General features: G+C 43.4%; 1 protein-coding gene across 1 annotated transcript in view; it reads right to left on the minus strand.

Moving 5' to 3' along the window:
• Window positions 1–1,785: 1,785 nt before the first annotated feature.
• LOC311241929 (1-phosphatidylinositol 4,5-bisphosphate phosphodiesterase delta-3-A-like) overlaps window positions 1,786–14,748 on the minus strand; it is a 64,840-nt gene continuing 51,877 nt past the window's right edge. The window contains exons 10-15 of the mRNA XM_084330882.1: window positions 14,337–14,490; window positions 14,045–14,161; window positions 12,326–12,504; window positions 6,810–6,945; window positions 4,798–4,947; window positions 1,786–2,700 (exon numbers count right to left, since the gene is read on the minus strand). Coding sequence (XP_084187008.1) covers window positions 2,564–2,700; window positions 4,798–4,947; window positions 6,810–6,945; window positions 12,326–12,504; window positions 14,045–14,161; window positions 14,337–14,490 — 873 coding nt within the window. The 3' untranslated portion in view covers window positions 1,786–2,563. The remainder of the gene's footprint in view (window positions 2,701–4,797; window positions 4,948–6,809; window positions 6,946–12,325; window positions 12,505–14,044; window positions 14,162–14,336; window positions 14,491–14,748) is intronic.

Genomic DNA, 14,748 nt, shown 5'->3' on the forward strand with positions numbered 1-14,748 from the left:
TGTTCAGTAACAGATCACACAGGTTCTGGATCAGCTGAGACTGTTCAGTAACAGATCACACAGGTTCTGGATCAGCTGAGACTGTTCAGTAACAGATCACACAGGTTCTGGATCAGCTGAGACTGTTCAGTAACAGATCACACAGGTTCTGGATCAGCTGAGACTGTTCAGTAACAGATCACACAGGTTCTGGATCAGCTGAGACTGTTCAATAACAGATCACACAGGTTCTGGATCAGCTGAGACTTGGAGTTGAGTGGGGGGAGGGGGGAGGGGGGAGGGGTTGCTACTGCTGGCCACACCTCAGGCTCTGCTGAGAGAGTCTGGATAAACTCACAGTATAATACGTTACTATATAGATATGTAATATATAACTATAATATATAGCTATATAGTAACTTCCTGACCTTTCTTGGCAGAGCCTGAGGTGTCGCTAGCAACCCCCCCCCCCCCCCCTCTATCCCCTTTCAACTCCAACTCCACACATCAGACCAAAACAACAACATGTAAACAAAGTGCAGTACGAAGGGGGCCTCTTTTGCCTAGAGGTCGCTGTTTGACAGCATTACAGATTCTACCTTTAAAGTTTAGTAATATTGGAATCAGTATCGGCAGAGGGGTGCTGGTGTTGGTGCATCCCATAACGATATCAATATATATATCCAGTACCAGCAGTTAGAGTACATAGTGTACAACTAATATTACAAAGTATCACCCTGGAAATAAAGTCTCTATTAAAGATCCTCCACGGTACTTTCATGAAGTCATGGATGAACCCCAGAAACAGCAGGCATTTCTAGACCAGACAGATTAACAAACAATATAAGATACAATAAACAATATAAGTAACACTGAGTTGTACAGCTCTCATTATGGGAAAACACAAGATGTCTAGAGATGTCTAGTGATGTCTAGAGATGTCTAGTGATGTATATAGGCGATGTCTAGTGATGTCTAGTGATGTCTAGTGATGTCTAGTGATGTCTAGAGATGTCTAGTGATGTCTAGTGATGTCTAGAGATGTCTAGTGATGTCTAGAGATGTCTAGTGATGTCTAGAGATGTCTAGTGATGTCTAGAGATGTCTAGTGATGTCTAGTGATGTCTAGTGATGTCTAGAGATGTCTAGTGATGTCTAGAGATGTCTAGTGATGTCTAGAGATGTCTAGTGGTGTCTAGAGATGTCTAGAGATGTCTAGTGATGTCTAGAGATGTCTAGTGATGTCTAGAGATGTCTAGTGATGTCTAGAGATGTCTAGTGGTGTCTAGAGATGTCTAGTGATGTCTAGAGATGTCTAGTGGTGTCTAGAGATGTCTAGTGATGTCTAGAGATGTCCTCTAGAGATGTCTAGTGATGTCTAGTGATGTCTAGAGATGTCTAGTGATGTCTAGAGATGTCCTCTAGAGATGTCTAGAGATGTCTAGTGATGTCTAGAGATGTCCTCTAGAGATGTCTAGTGATGTCTAGTGGTGTCTAGAGATGTCTAGTGATGTCTAGTGATGTCTAGAGATGTCTAGTGATGTCTAGTGATGTCTAGTGATGTCTAGAGATGTCTAGTGATGTCTAGAGATGTCTAGTGGTGTCTAGAGATGTCTAGTGATGTCTAGAGATGTCCTCTAGAGATGTCTAGTGATGTCTAGTGATGTCTAGAGATGTCTAGTGATGTCTAGAGATGTCCTCTAGAGATGTCTAGTGATGTCTAGTGATGTCTAGAGATGTCTAGTGATGTCTAGAGATGTCCTCTAGAGATGTCTAGAGATGTCTAGAGATGTCTAGTGATGTCTCGGCTAGGAGAGCTGGTTTGGGTTTTTTTTTGTGAGAAATGTTAGCACCAAACAAAGTAACATAAAAAATTGTGTTGATATATTTTGTTCATAATTTCCCCTCACAAACCCTGTTTTCGAGTCTGGGTAGGCTGGTTCAAAGGTCAAAGGTGTTTAGCTCTCAAGTCCTGCTTTGAGAAAAACTATCAATAGAGCAAAATGACCAACTCATGTCCAAAACTGTCTCTACAGATATAGTCCCTGCATAAAGGATCTTAAAATAAGTGCATTTTACATAGACACTATATTCTGAATACAAGCTAATATCTCAATCCCAGATCTCCCCGTATACATGAATAAACCGAATATTAAACCGAACATTACCATGGCAATGGACCTGACAAAACCTAAAAGAAAACAGGACAAGGTTGCCATTACATGCCTCAGCATATCCCAGCAGCTTATATGATATATATATATAAGAATATTCCTTTTCATGTAAACACAATTATTGCCCGTCATCAGGCTGCATTCACATCGGACAGAAAGATCATCTTTAACTTGTCGTGGCACAAATCTAGATTCATGAGAAGACGTGTGTATAAAGTACCTTCAGACCAGAGAGACCAGTTTGAATAGTAAGTAAGCAAGAATAACCTCTATGATCCACTGTTCCTAGATCAGTATTCCTACTTTCAGCACCGGTATGCTCTGTGTGTGACGGAGGCTGATTGGGGGCGGCTGATTGGGCCAGAGACTTGGAGGCGGGGCCGTCTCCGGGGGTGACGGACGTGTCGTCATCAGGGCTGAGCGGCTGATTGGAACAGAGACTTGGAGGAGGCGGGGCCATCTCCGGGGGTGACCTTGACGTGGACGAAGAGAGACGCAGGGGAGAGGCTGGAGCCGTCCAGCTTCCGCAGGCGGACGTGGCGGTAACCTTTGGCGGAGGGTCAGAGGGCAAAGGTCAAAGAGGCATGTATACATGTTTACAAATCAAATCAAATCAAATTTATTTATAAGGCCCGACAACACACGTTAATGTCCCCATGGGCCGTACATGTCTTCTTTAAACAAGTCAAGAAGAAAACATAACAATAAGTCAAGAACAGAACAAGAACACCATAACTAATCCAACTAATTTAAAATAAATGCAAATAAATGAAAGAATGCAAGCACTCCCAGACATACATTACAATGTTTTGAAGTTGTCATATACGTTTTTTGAGGCTCCACAAAGGATAACACAGGGTCTGATTAAGTAGCTGAACAAGTAAGTGATGTATATTATACATTTTAAACCATTCAAACACTTGGATACTGTAGGTACGATGGTTTTAGTCAGGTACACAAATGCCCCCTCCCTTGTGGTGAGACCCAGTCTCATTGAAACACATCACAAACTACCAGGGGTGTAAAGTACTTGAGTAATTGTCTGCATTTTTACTTCATTGTACTTTCATTGTACTTTAGTTTTTATATCGTATATCACATTTTTCTTTTTTTTTACTGTATGAAGCACATTCTCACGAGGCTCATTCAGAACCAAGCATTTCACTGTAATGTACCTTATATGTGACAAATAAAACACAACTTGAACACATGTTTCTAGCTTTTTGGGGGCCCTATGCGAAACGTTGTTTGGGGGCCCCTATTTTGTGAAACTATGGTGGGGGGATTCCAACACCTTTAAGGTGGGCATGCATTTAACATTTAAATGCATCCATCTGGTGCACTTTAAGAGGAAAAGAGGCTAGATCCGAAATCTCCCAAATGCACATAAATGAGACAGACACTGCCTTTTCCTTAGATTTATGACTTGAGATGAAGTTAAAGTTCAATAAAGTTTGAAAATGCAAAAGAAATTGTCAGTAAGCTATTTATGTATTTTTTCTTTTTTTTATAAAGAAACGCCCACTTGCAGTCATAAGCAGTAGCCTATCGGTAACTTTTTTAAGCTGATGATTTGTTACATCCCCACAGGATATATATATATATATATATATATATATATATATATATATATATATATATATATATATATTTACATTTACATTTACATTTAGTCATTTAGCTGACGCTTTTATCCAAAGCGACTTACAAGTTCTGTACGACAAGCCATCAGGAAGGGCACAACTCTATCAGCTGAGTAACAATGTTCATCAAAGTGTTGAGTGCTACAGTGTAGGTTAGTTTATTAGGACAAGTGCATGACAGTACGGTTAGTTAGGGTTAGATTTTTTTATTGTTTTTTTTTTTTTTTTTTTTAATTCAGATAATGGTTGAAGAAGTGCGTCTTTAGTCGACGGCGAAAGATTGGACGTGATTCGGCTGTCCTAACTGGGGTGGGTAGTTCATTCCACTATTGTGGGGCAAGGACTGAGAATAGGCGACTTCTCTTTGATGACCCTCCCGGAGCTTGGATAGGAGTAGGTCTGAGGCGGCCAGAAGATGCAGAGCGTAGGGGTCTTGAGGGTGTGTAGTTAGAGACCATTGACCGGAGGTAGGCGGGAGCGGTTCCCTTTGCCGCACGGTATGCTAGGTCGAGGGCCTTGAAGCGGATTCGTGCAGCAATGGGGAGCCAGTGCAGGTCCCTAAGAAGTGGGGTGACATGGGCCGACTTCGGTAGGTTTGAGATCAGGCGGGCCGCTGCGTTCTGAATGAGTTGAAGAGGCTTAGTGGCAGTGGCCGGGAGGCCAGCGAGCAGTGCATTGCAGTAGTCGAGGCGGGAGATGACTGTTGATTGGACGAGGAGTTGGGTGGCTTCTTTTGTCAGGAAGGGGCGTATCCTTCTGACGTTGCTCAGGAGGAATCGGCAGGTTCTGGTCGTCGCTGCGATGTGAGCAGAGAAGTTCAACTGGTCGTCGAGGACAACACCAAGGTTCTTGGCGGTCGGGGACGTACAGTGTATTGAGTAAATAATAATAATAAAAAATAAAAGTATGGCATTTTAGGGGGGGCCCCCTGGTGGCTTCGGGAGCCCTCAGTATCTATGCAACCGCATAGTCTGCATATGGCAATACACGGGCCTGCCTACCTGTACGCAGGCTGGTGAAGGGCAGGGTGAACTGTCCCAGGAAGTCGTTCCTGGAGGTGAAGTCGTGGTCCTCCACCATGAAGCGCACCAGAGCCAGCTCAGGGACATGGATGGTGAAGTTAAAGGTGCAGTCCCACCGCGGGTTAAAGCCTGGGACACAGGGAGAGGATGGGGGGGGGGGGGGGGGGGGGGGGGGGGGCGGCTGTTAGTAGGGTTGGGTAATCTGTGAATCGATACCGGTAGCCAACGGTACCTTTTTTGGTACTTTAGTCTCTAAAAATGTAATCTACCTACAATGTAATGTAATGGGTGCTTGGCCACCACTCTTGAAGAACAGGAACATGACATGCTGTAATGAGGCTCTTTCAGAAAATTGTGTTGTCTATTTTATCTACTTGCTGTATCTATCTTATCTTCTTAACTCTTTCTTTGTGATTTATTGTATTCTTCTTGGGACCATGTTGGAAACAAGTCGACAGACTTTCACATGTTATCCTTGTACCCCTTGTTTTTATACTGTTGTATAAATAGTATGTACTAAATAAAAATCAAATCAATCTACCTACCTCAAAAAATCCGTCCAAACTTCAAATAATTTATTATCATTATTATTTATTTAGAACAATTTGTTAATATATATATATATATATATATATATATATATATACACACACACACATATCTTTAAATAAAAAATAATGTTTTACAAAATAACAAGTAGAAAACGATTAAGTGTAACCACACTTGCGACCGTTTCCGGCTTGCCATTGACTGCTTTGTTGTTGTTGAATCAAGTAAAATCCTAGGTAAGCGTGTATTTTTATAAAAAAAAATTGCATTACCGAAATGTGGCACCGGTGGATCTCACGTGAATCGCTACCCGGTAGTACCGACGTGATTCGGTAGATACGGTTAAAAGTGCCGGATTCGGTACCCATCCCTAGCGGTTAGTCAGGGCACCTATCTGATCAGGGGGTGTATTTACAGTACGAAGCCTCTCAGCTTGAACACAGCATTAACCCTTTCACTACCACTACAGAAGGTTAACCGTCTGTAGTGTGGTAGTGAAAGGTTAACCGTCTGTAGTGTGGTAGTGAAAGGTTAACCGTCTGTAGTGTGGTAGTGAAAGGTTAACCGTCTGTAGTGTGGTAGTGAAAGGTTAACCTTCTGTAGTGTGGTAGTGAAAGGTTAACCTTCTGTAGTGTGGTAGTGAAAGGTTAACCGTCTGTAGTGTGGTAGTGAAAGGTTAACCGTCTGTAGTGTGGTAGTGAAAGGGTTAACCGTCTGTAGTGTGGTAGTGAAGGTGTTAACCGTCTGTAGTAGTGTGGTAGTGAAAGGGTTAACTTTCTGTAGTGTGGTTGAGAAATGGTTAACCCTTTGGTAGTGCGGTAGTGAAAGATACAAGGAGTCGTGTTAGATGCACATGGCGAGGGGGTAAAAAAACATACCTTACATTCGTGCCCTAATATGCTGCGTTTTGGATGGATTCGACATGGAGTTTCAGATGGTGATCCTCATACTAATTTATATATACATTTCCACGAGACATTCACCCCAGCATTCAGTCTGGTGTTTTTGATATAATGTTCCGCTGTGATCACGTTTTCCTCAAACAGAATAATCACCTCCTCTTTTGTCATTGTTGTATGTGTCTTTGTTGTATGTTTTTACAGTGTGAGCTAAATAAATAGTTTTTTTGTGTGATACTAAAGCCTCTTTAAAAAAAATTATTTGAAGATTGCTCAACAAGACCTAAAGTCTGTGCCTGGTCACATATGAACTGGATATGATATGGAAAAGGAAAGAAAAGAGAGAAAAAAGAATTGAATAAAAATATGTATAAATACATTTTTGTTTAGTTTTATCCTAGCAGAAAGAGGGTATCCTGTAGACTAGAGTGTAGAGGGGGGGGGGGGATACATATGATTATGTGTAAACTGTTTTTTAATCTTTCCTCCTCATACTATATATATACATATATATCTCATTGTGTTAGTCCAGCTGCTGTTCACCGTTGTTGTCGACGCGAGGGCTCCTCTTCTTGTTGTTGTCGATGGGAACTCCGTGAGTCTCCACCCACACCTGCGGGTCCACGATGTCACTGGGCTTGTCCCAGTCCGGCTTGGGCAGCTGCTGCGCGGAGATCACCTGTCACCAGGCAGGGTGTAGAAACGTACCCAGAAATTATACTTAAGTGAATGTATGGGTACCGTCTCAAAATCTTACTCAAGTAAAAGTCAGAGTATCTGGCTAAAAACACACTTGAGTAAAAGTCAAAAAGTTTCTACTTTTAAATGTACTAAAAAACGTTTTTTTATTGCACGGCATAGACCAGGGGTCTCAAACTCATTCCATCATGGGCCAAGATATGATATGAAATTATTCTTCTGATAGCAGGTGCACAAGGACCAATCAGCATGGGTATGGGCGGGTTCATTTTCCATTGATGGGGATTTGATTGGCTGTTTTTAAATAAAGCGCGGCCGCATGATTAATAACGTTAACGTTAGTTCGGCCAGAGAAACAAATATACTAATTAAAATAGTTGGACCTGCGAGATTTGTACTTTGTATGTCTGCATTTTAAATGTAAGGAGTAAAAAATTATACTTTTAGTCAGGGGAGTGTCATGGTTTCTCCATAGAGCTCCATTATACTTTTAGTCAGGGGAGTGTCATGGTTTCTCCATAGAGCTCCATTATACTTTTAGTCAGGGGAGTGTCATGGTTTCTCCATAGAGCTCCATTATACTTTTAGTCAGGGGAGTGTCATGGTGTCTCCATAGGGCAGCCGGGAGCAGACAGGCATCGGCGAGGGCCGCGCCCGGGGACCAATCCAAGTGCTCCTGCCCGTCTTCGTCAAGGACGCCACAGCGTTAGCGATCTGTTGTTGTGCATGTTTTTCCATTGGGTTTATCTTATCGGGGGGGAAACCCTTGCGAGCACGGGGAGAACATGCAAACTCCACACAGAAAGGCCTGGGAGATACCCCACCTGGGTACCTGGCATCATGGAAACCTGGTCCCCAAGCGGGAATCGAACCCTGGACCTTCTTGCTGTGAGGCGACAGTGTTAACCACTACACCACCGTGCCGCTCCATTATACTTTTAGTCAGGGGAGTGTCATGGTTTCTCCATAGAGCTCCATTATACTTTTAGTCAGGGCAGTGTCATGGTTTCTCCATAGAGCTCCATTATACTTTTAGTCAGGGGAGTGTCATGGTTTCTCCATTGAGCTCCATTATCCTGGGGAGTGTCATGGTTTCTCCATAGAGCTCCATTATACTTTTAGTCAGGGGAGTGTCATGGTTTCTCCATTGAGCTCCATTATCCTGGGGAGTGTCATGGTTTCTCCATAGAGCTCCATTATACTTTTATTCGGGGGAGTGCCATGGTGTCTCCATAGAGCTCCATTATACTTTTAGTCAGGGGAGTGCCATGGTGTCTCCATAGAGCTCCATTATATTTTTAGTCAGGGGAGTGTCATGGTTTCTCCATAGAGCTCCATTATACTTTTAGTCAGGGGAGTGTCATGGTTTCTCCATAGAGCTCCATTATACTTTTAGTCAGGGGAGTGTCATGGTTTCTCCATAGAGCTCCATTATATATTTAGTCAGGGGAGTGTCATGGTGTCTCCATAGAGCTCCATTATACTTTTAGTCAGGGGAGTGTCATGGTTTCACCATAGAGCTCCATTATACTTTTAGTCAGGGCAGTGTCATGGTTTCTCCATAGAGCTCCATTATACTTTTAGTCAGGGGAGTGTCATGGTTTCTCCATAGAGCTCCATTATACTTTTAGTCAGGGGAGTGTCATGGTTTCTCCATAGAGCTCCATTATACTTTTAGTCAGGGGAGTGCCATGGTTTCTCCATAGAGCTCCATTATACTTTTAGTCAGGGGAGTGTCATGGTTTCTCCATAGAGCTCCATTATACTTTTAGTCAGGGGAGTGTCATGGTTTCACCATAGAGCTCCATTATACTTTTAGTCAGGGCAGTGTCATGGTTTCTCCATAGAGCTCCATTATACTTTTAGTCAGGGGAGTGTCATGGTTTCTCCATAGAGCTCCATTATACTTTTAGTCAGGGGAGTGTCATGGTTTCTCCATAGAGCTCCATTATACTTTTAGTCAGGGGAGTGCCATGGTTTCTCCATAGAGCTCCATTATACTTTTAGTCAGGGGAGTGTCATGGTTTCTCCATAGAGCTCCATTATACTTTTAGTCAGGGGAGTGCCATGGTTTCTCCATAGAGCTCCATTATACTTTTAGTCAGGGGAGTGTCATGGTTTCTCCATAGAGCTCCATTATACTTTTAGTCAGGGGAGTGTCATGGTGTCTCCATAGAGCTCCATTATACTTTTAGTCAGGGGAGTGTCATGGTTTCTCCATAGAGCTCCATTATCCTGTTAGTCAGGGCAGTGTCATGGTGTCTCCATAGAGCTCCATTATACTTGTAGTCAGGGGAGTGCCATGGTGTCTCCATAGAGCTCCATTATCCTGTTAGTCAGGGGAGTGTCATGGTGTCTCCATAGAGCTCCATTATACTTGTAGTCAGGGGAGTGCCATGGTGTCTCCATAGAGCTCCATTATACTTGTAGTCAGGGGAGTGCCATGGTGTCTCCATAGAGCTCCATTATACTTGTAGTCAGGGGAGTGCCATGGTGTCTCCATAGAGCTCCATTATACTTGTAGTCAGGGGAGTGCCATGGTGTCTCCATAGAGCTCCATTATACTTTTAGTCAGGTGAGTGCCATGGTGTCTCCATAGAGCTCCATTATACTGTTAGTCAGGGGAGTGCCATGGTGTCTCCATAGAGCTCCATTATACTGTTAGTCAGGGGAGTGTCATGGTGTCTCCATAGAGCTCCATTATACTGTTATTCAGGGGAGTGCCATGGTTTCTCCATAGAGCTCCATTATACTGTTAGTCAGGGGAGTGTCATGGTGTCTCCATAGAGCTCCATTATACTTGTAGTCAGGGGAGTGTCATGGTGTCTCCATAGAGCTGCAGCAGCTCGTACAGTCAGGGGGGAACATGCGTGTGATTTAGTCTTTAGGTTTCCTTCTCCATCCGTTACAGGGTGTGATTCAGCTCCACCACCTGCACCATAGATATATATAGAACACTAGATAGCTTACCCGCGCTGCCGGTCAATGGAGAGCGACGTCACTGAACCGCCGTCATCTTGTGAGGGTCAGCCTTGAGTGAGAGTGAGTGAGCTGCACAGACAAAAATACTCATAACTCGCTGAAATATTGACGGATTTACAAACGGTTTGGTTTATTACAAGCATTATTAACGTGGCTATGATTCAAGCGGTTTGTAAAAAAAAAAACTTTAAAAAAAATCTTTTTTATAAGTATGCAGTATCATAACTACATCTTTGATGTTTATAGCAAACCAACCCGTTTGTAAATCCGTCAATATTTCAGCAAGTTACGAGTATTTTTGTCTGTGCAGCTCACTCACTCTCACTCAAGGCTGACCTCCGCTAGATGGCGGCGGTTCAGTGACGCTGGTGACTCCGCCTTAAGCTATCTAGTGTTCTATAGATATCTATGAGCTGCACAGGGACACGTCCCCAAGGACTTCAAAATTGCGAGGGTGACCCCTCTGCACAAAAAGGGCAGCAAATTAGACCCAGGCAACTACCGCCCTGTTTCTATTCTCACCTCCATCTCGAAAGTCATGGAAAAAATAGTCTACGAACAGGTCGAAAAGTACCTAGCGGAAAAAAATCTAATCTACGAATTCCAATCTGGCTTCAGAACATCCCACTCCACTGACACATGCCTTCTCTATTTGAATGACCACATCAAACAAGAGGTGGACGCAGGCAAATACTGCGGCATGGTCATGCTGGACCTACAAAAGGCCTTTGACACGGTCAATCACTCCATTCTGATTGACAAGCTAAAAGCAATTGGTTTTGATAGTCTATCAGTGAGCTGGATGCAATCCTACCTTGAGGGCAGGGAACAGATGGTGGAGGTAAACGGTACCCTATCCCCCCCTCTCACAGTGAGCTGTGGTGTTCCACAAGGAAGCATACTAGGACCGCTACTGTTCCTAATTTATGCAAATGACATGTCGTCAGCTTGTGACTGCAACTTGTTCCTGTTTGCGGACGACTCAGCCCTGCTGGTCTCTGACAAGAACAAGTTACAGGTTGAAAAAACCCTCAGCTCTGAACTAGGCAGAATCTGCATATGGCTCGCTGATAACAAACTATCATTACACATGGGCAAAACAGAGTCCATTCTCTTCGGTTCAAATAACAAACTCAGCAAGACCGACGGCTTCTCAGTTACAGTGGGTGACAATATTGTCACAAGGAAAGATGAAATTACCTACCTGGGTTCCATCCTAGAGGCTAATCTCTCCTGTGACAAAATGGCATCCAATGTAATAAAAAAAGTCAACCAACGAACTCGATTCTTGTACCGGATCTCCTCTCTGGTAAACAAGAATACCCTGAAGACTCTGGCAGGAGCACTCATTCAGGGGTACTACGACTATGCTTGCACCTCATGGTACCAAAGCACCTCAAAGGCGCTAAAAACAAAATTACAAACATCTCAAAACAAACTGGTCAGACTACTGCTTGACCTTACTCCTAGAACCCACCTCACCCCTGCCCACTTTGACAACCTAGGATGGCTTAGAGTAGATGACAGAGTACAGCAACTTGCAATGGGCCTGGTCTACAAGATACACTACACGACCAAGGTACCCATGTACATGGCAAAATACTTCCCAAAGGTCAGTGAATACCACGATCACAACACCAGAGGGAGCTCCACAAATCATGTTAAACCCAGATTCGGCTCAAATAAGGGACTAAACACGTTTCGCAATTATGCCACATCAATGTGGAACGCCCTACCCAAAGCTGTAAAGGAATGTGGATCACTACCCACTTTCAAAACCTCTCTCAAGAGACACCTACGGGAGACTGCAATGCAACACTGGCCCCTGTAAATATCCTAACCCAACCCCCTCCAATGTACAGTCATTTACCTAGTATGGTCTTGTCAATAGTCCAATGTACAATTTTGTTTGTTTGTACAGAGTCCCCCCCCCCCCCCTCAATGTACAGTTTTGCTTGTTTATACAATGTGCCCCCCCCCCCCCCCCCCCCACCCACCTCCAATGTAAATTACCCAGTATGGTTGTCAATATCCCAGTGTACCCAACCCCCCCCCACCCAACCTCCTCCAATGTACAGTTCCTACGTCAAATGTATATACTCCCTTTTCTTGACTCCTTCTGTATCACAAACAGTACTGTATTTGCAAATCTGGTATGTCATAAATGTATAGATGTAGCAGTACTGACTATCTGTATGTCATGTATGTCATATATGTCCTGATGAATTGAAAATGGGGGACCCTGGTGTAAACAAGACGAAAGTCTTTCTCTGGTCTGCATCCCCTTAACAATTGTGTGTATTGAGCTGTACTGTATTGTACCCATTCTGCAATCTGTTAATAAAGTTTTCAATCAATCAATCAAACCACCATCTCACCCGCACAGTGAGCAGGACGGGCTTGTGTCCGGGGCCCCCGCCCACGTTCTCTGGGTTGAAGGTGGTGTCCGGCCGGCACATGAAGGGAGGCTTAAGGATGTAACCACACAGGCCGTTGGGCAGGAACCTCCCCTGGTTCAGATCCATCTGCTCCCCGGGCGTCTGGAAGTTCAACGCCACTGGAGACAAGAGACGAGATAAATGAGTATTTGGCCAGAAAAGTATTTGGACAGCAACACACTGCCTTCTATACCTTCACTGCCTTATACTGTAATCATAACTACTGTGAAATATCTATCTATCTATCTATCTATCCATCCATCCATCCATCCATCCATCCATCCATCCATCCATCCATCCATCCATCCATCCATCCATCCATCCATCCATCCATCCATCCATCCATCCATCCATCCATCCATCCATCCATCCATCCATCCATCCATCCATCCATCCATCCATCCATCCATCCATCCATCCATCCATCCATCCATCCATCCATCTATCTATCTATCTATCTATCTATCTATCTATTGTAAAATAACTATAAAACAGTGTCTACAATGTACCATATCTACTGTTTTAATAAAATGGTTGGGTAGTCTTATATTTTCTTGACTCCGGGAGCTTATATTTATTCCCTTTCCTGGTAAGCTAGAGTGGCATGTTTGGTATCAATGGTTATATGACATCACTGGCTCTGCACTAGCTTAGAAACCAAGCCCTCTATGACATCATTCAAAGCACAGTGTTGTTACTGTAATGTTGGATGATCCACCAGCCAATCCTTTGAAAGTGAGGCCACGTTACGTAACCAAGGTCAGGACAGGGGAGTTATGATTCACATTTTGAGATCATGGTGATCAATGAGGCAGTCTAACTGAAATATAACCTATGGTTCTATTTTGACATCATGGTGATCAATGAGGCAGTTTAACTGAAATATAACCTAACCCATGGTTCTATTTTTCACTTAAATTATGTTTGAAATAGTGCTACCAGTAGGCCGCATTTTAATTTAATTTAAATAACTCAAATAAATGTACAAAGGAAACGTGCCACAAGGAAAGCAGCCATAACTCTACAAGGAATATAGCAGACTTCTATAAGGTTAACACAAGTGCTCCCCGACCGTGACTCATGACTCAGTAGAACTGCCTCCAATATGGGCTGATCTCACCCCCAGGACATAGGAAACATCTGATCGTGAGGACAAATACCAGCTAAGATCTAAAGAGGATGTATCATAGGTGGTAGGAAGAGTTGTCTTTATTTGAGAAAATTCTAATTGTAAATCTAGATTTGTTCTGGCAGTCTGAGAGTTGTATGTTGAGTTGTTTTTTTGTGGAGGACATCTTCAGTTTTGCAGGATTTTTGGAGAAAGCATGGCACTTGAGACAAAACACACTATATAATTGTATATGAATTCCTCTTGTTTCTTTGTTTACATACATTGCTTACAGCTTGTGTTATATTACGTTTTATTGTATTTTCTTTTTTTTGTGGCCATCTTGGTCTATATAACCTATTGTCAATGTCATAATTTGTCAAGTAATTTGTCAAGTATACTATTATATACTTATTGTTTATGTGTCTTGTAAGCCCATATGGGCTGGGCATACACCGGTATGTAAGACAGGAAAATAAAAAACATCAAATCAAATCAAATCAAATCATGTCTGAGGCAGATGTTGTCGAGAGTCCTGCAAAGCTTCTTACCGATCTGGCAACCTCCGTTCCACATCTCCTGGGGGTCGTAGTTGGAGGACTGGAGCCGTTGACCCGAGGGGTAGATCCTGCTCAGCTGGTGGCTGTTGTGACGGACAAAACTCCTCCCTGGAGGCAACGGTCACATGGAAACACAGAGAAACAGGGTCATTTATCCACACAGGTACAAGCGGAAACGACACATGGTTATTTTTATTCACTAGACACACACACACACACACACACACACACACGCACACACACAAACCTACACACACACACCCACGTGACACACACAGCCTACCTGTCTCCTTGACGTGGCGCAGGGCCTCGCTCTCTGAGAAGGAGGAGATGTTGGTGGCTGGTCTTCTGGACGCCTGCTCAAAGCTTGTGAAGTGAACACTGCGACAGTAGACCACCAGGTCTGACAGCTCTGGACTCAGCTTAGACACGCAAGGCTGGACACACACACACACACACACACACACACACACACACACACACACACACACACACACACACACATACACACACACACACACACACACACACACACACAATGGTAAAACACAATGGCAAACCCAGGTTCTTTTCATCCGTCTCATCCAAGATCACATTCTTTCTTCCCATCTCTCTCCATCTCTCCATCTCTCTCTCTCTCTCTCTCTCTCTCTCTCTCTCTCTCTCTCTCTCTCTCTCTCTCTCTGTTACAGTGG

Source organism: Notolepis coatsorum, assembly GCF_963971535.1.
Source record: "Notolepis coatsorum genome assembly, chromosome: 15".
Classification (NCBI taxonomy): Eukaryota; Metazoa; Chordata; class Actinopteri; order Aulopiformes; family Paralepididae; genus Notolepis; species Notolepis coatsorum.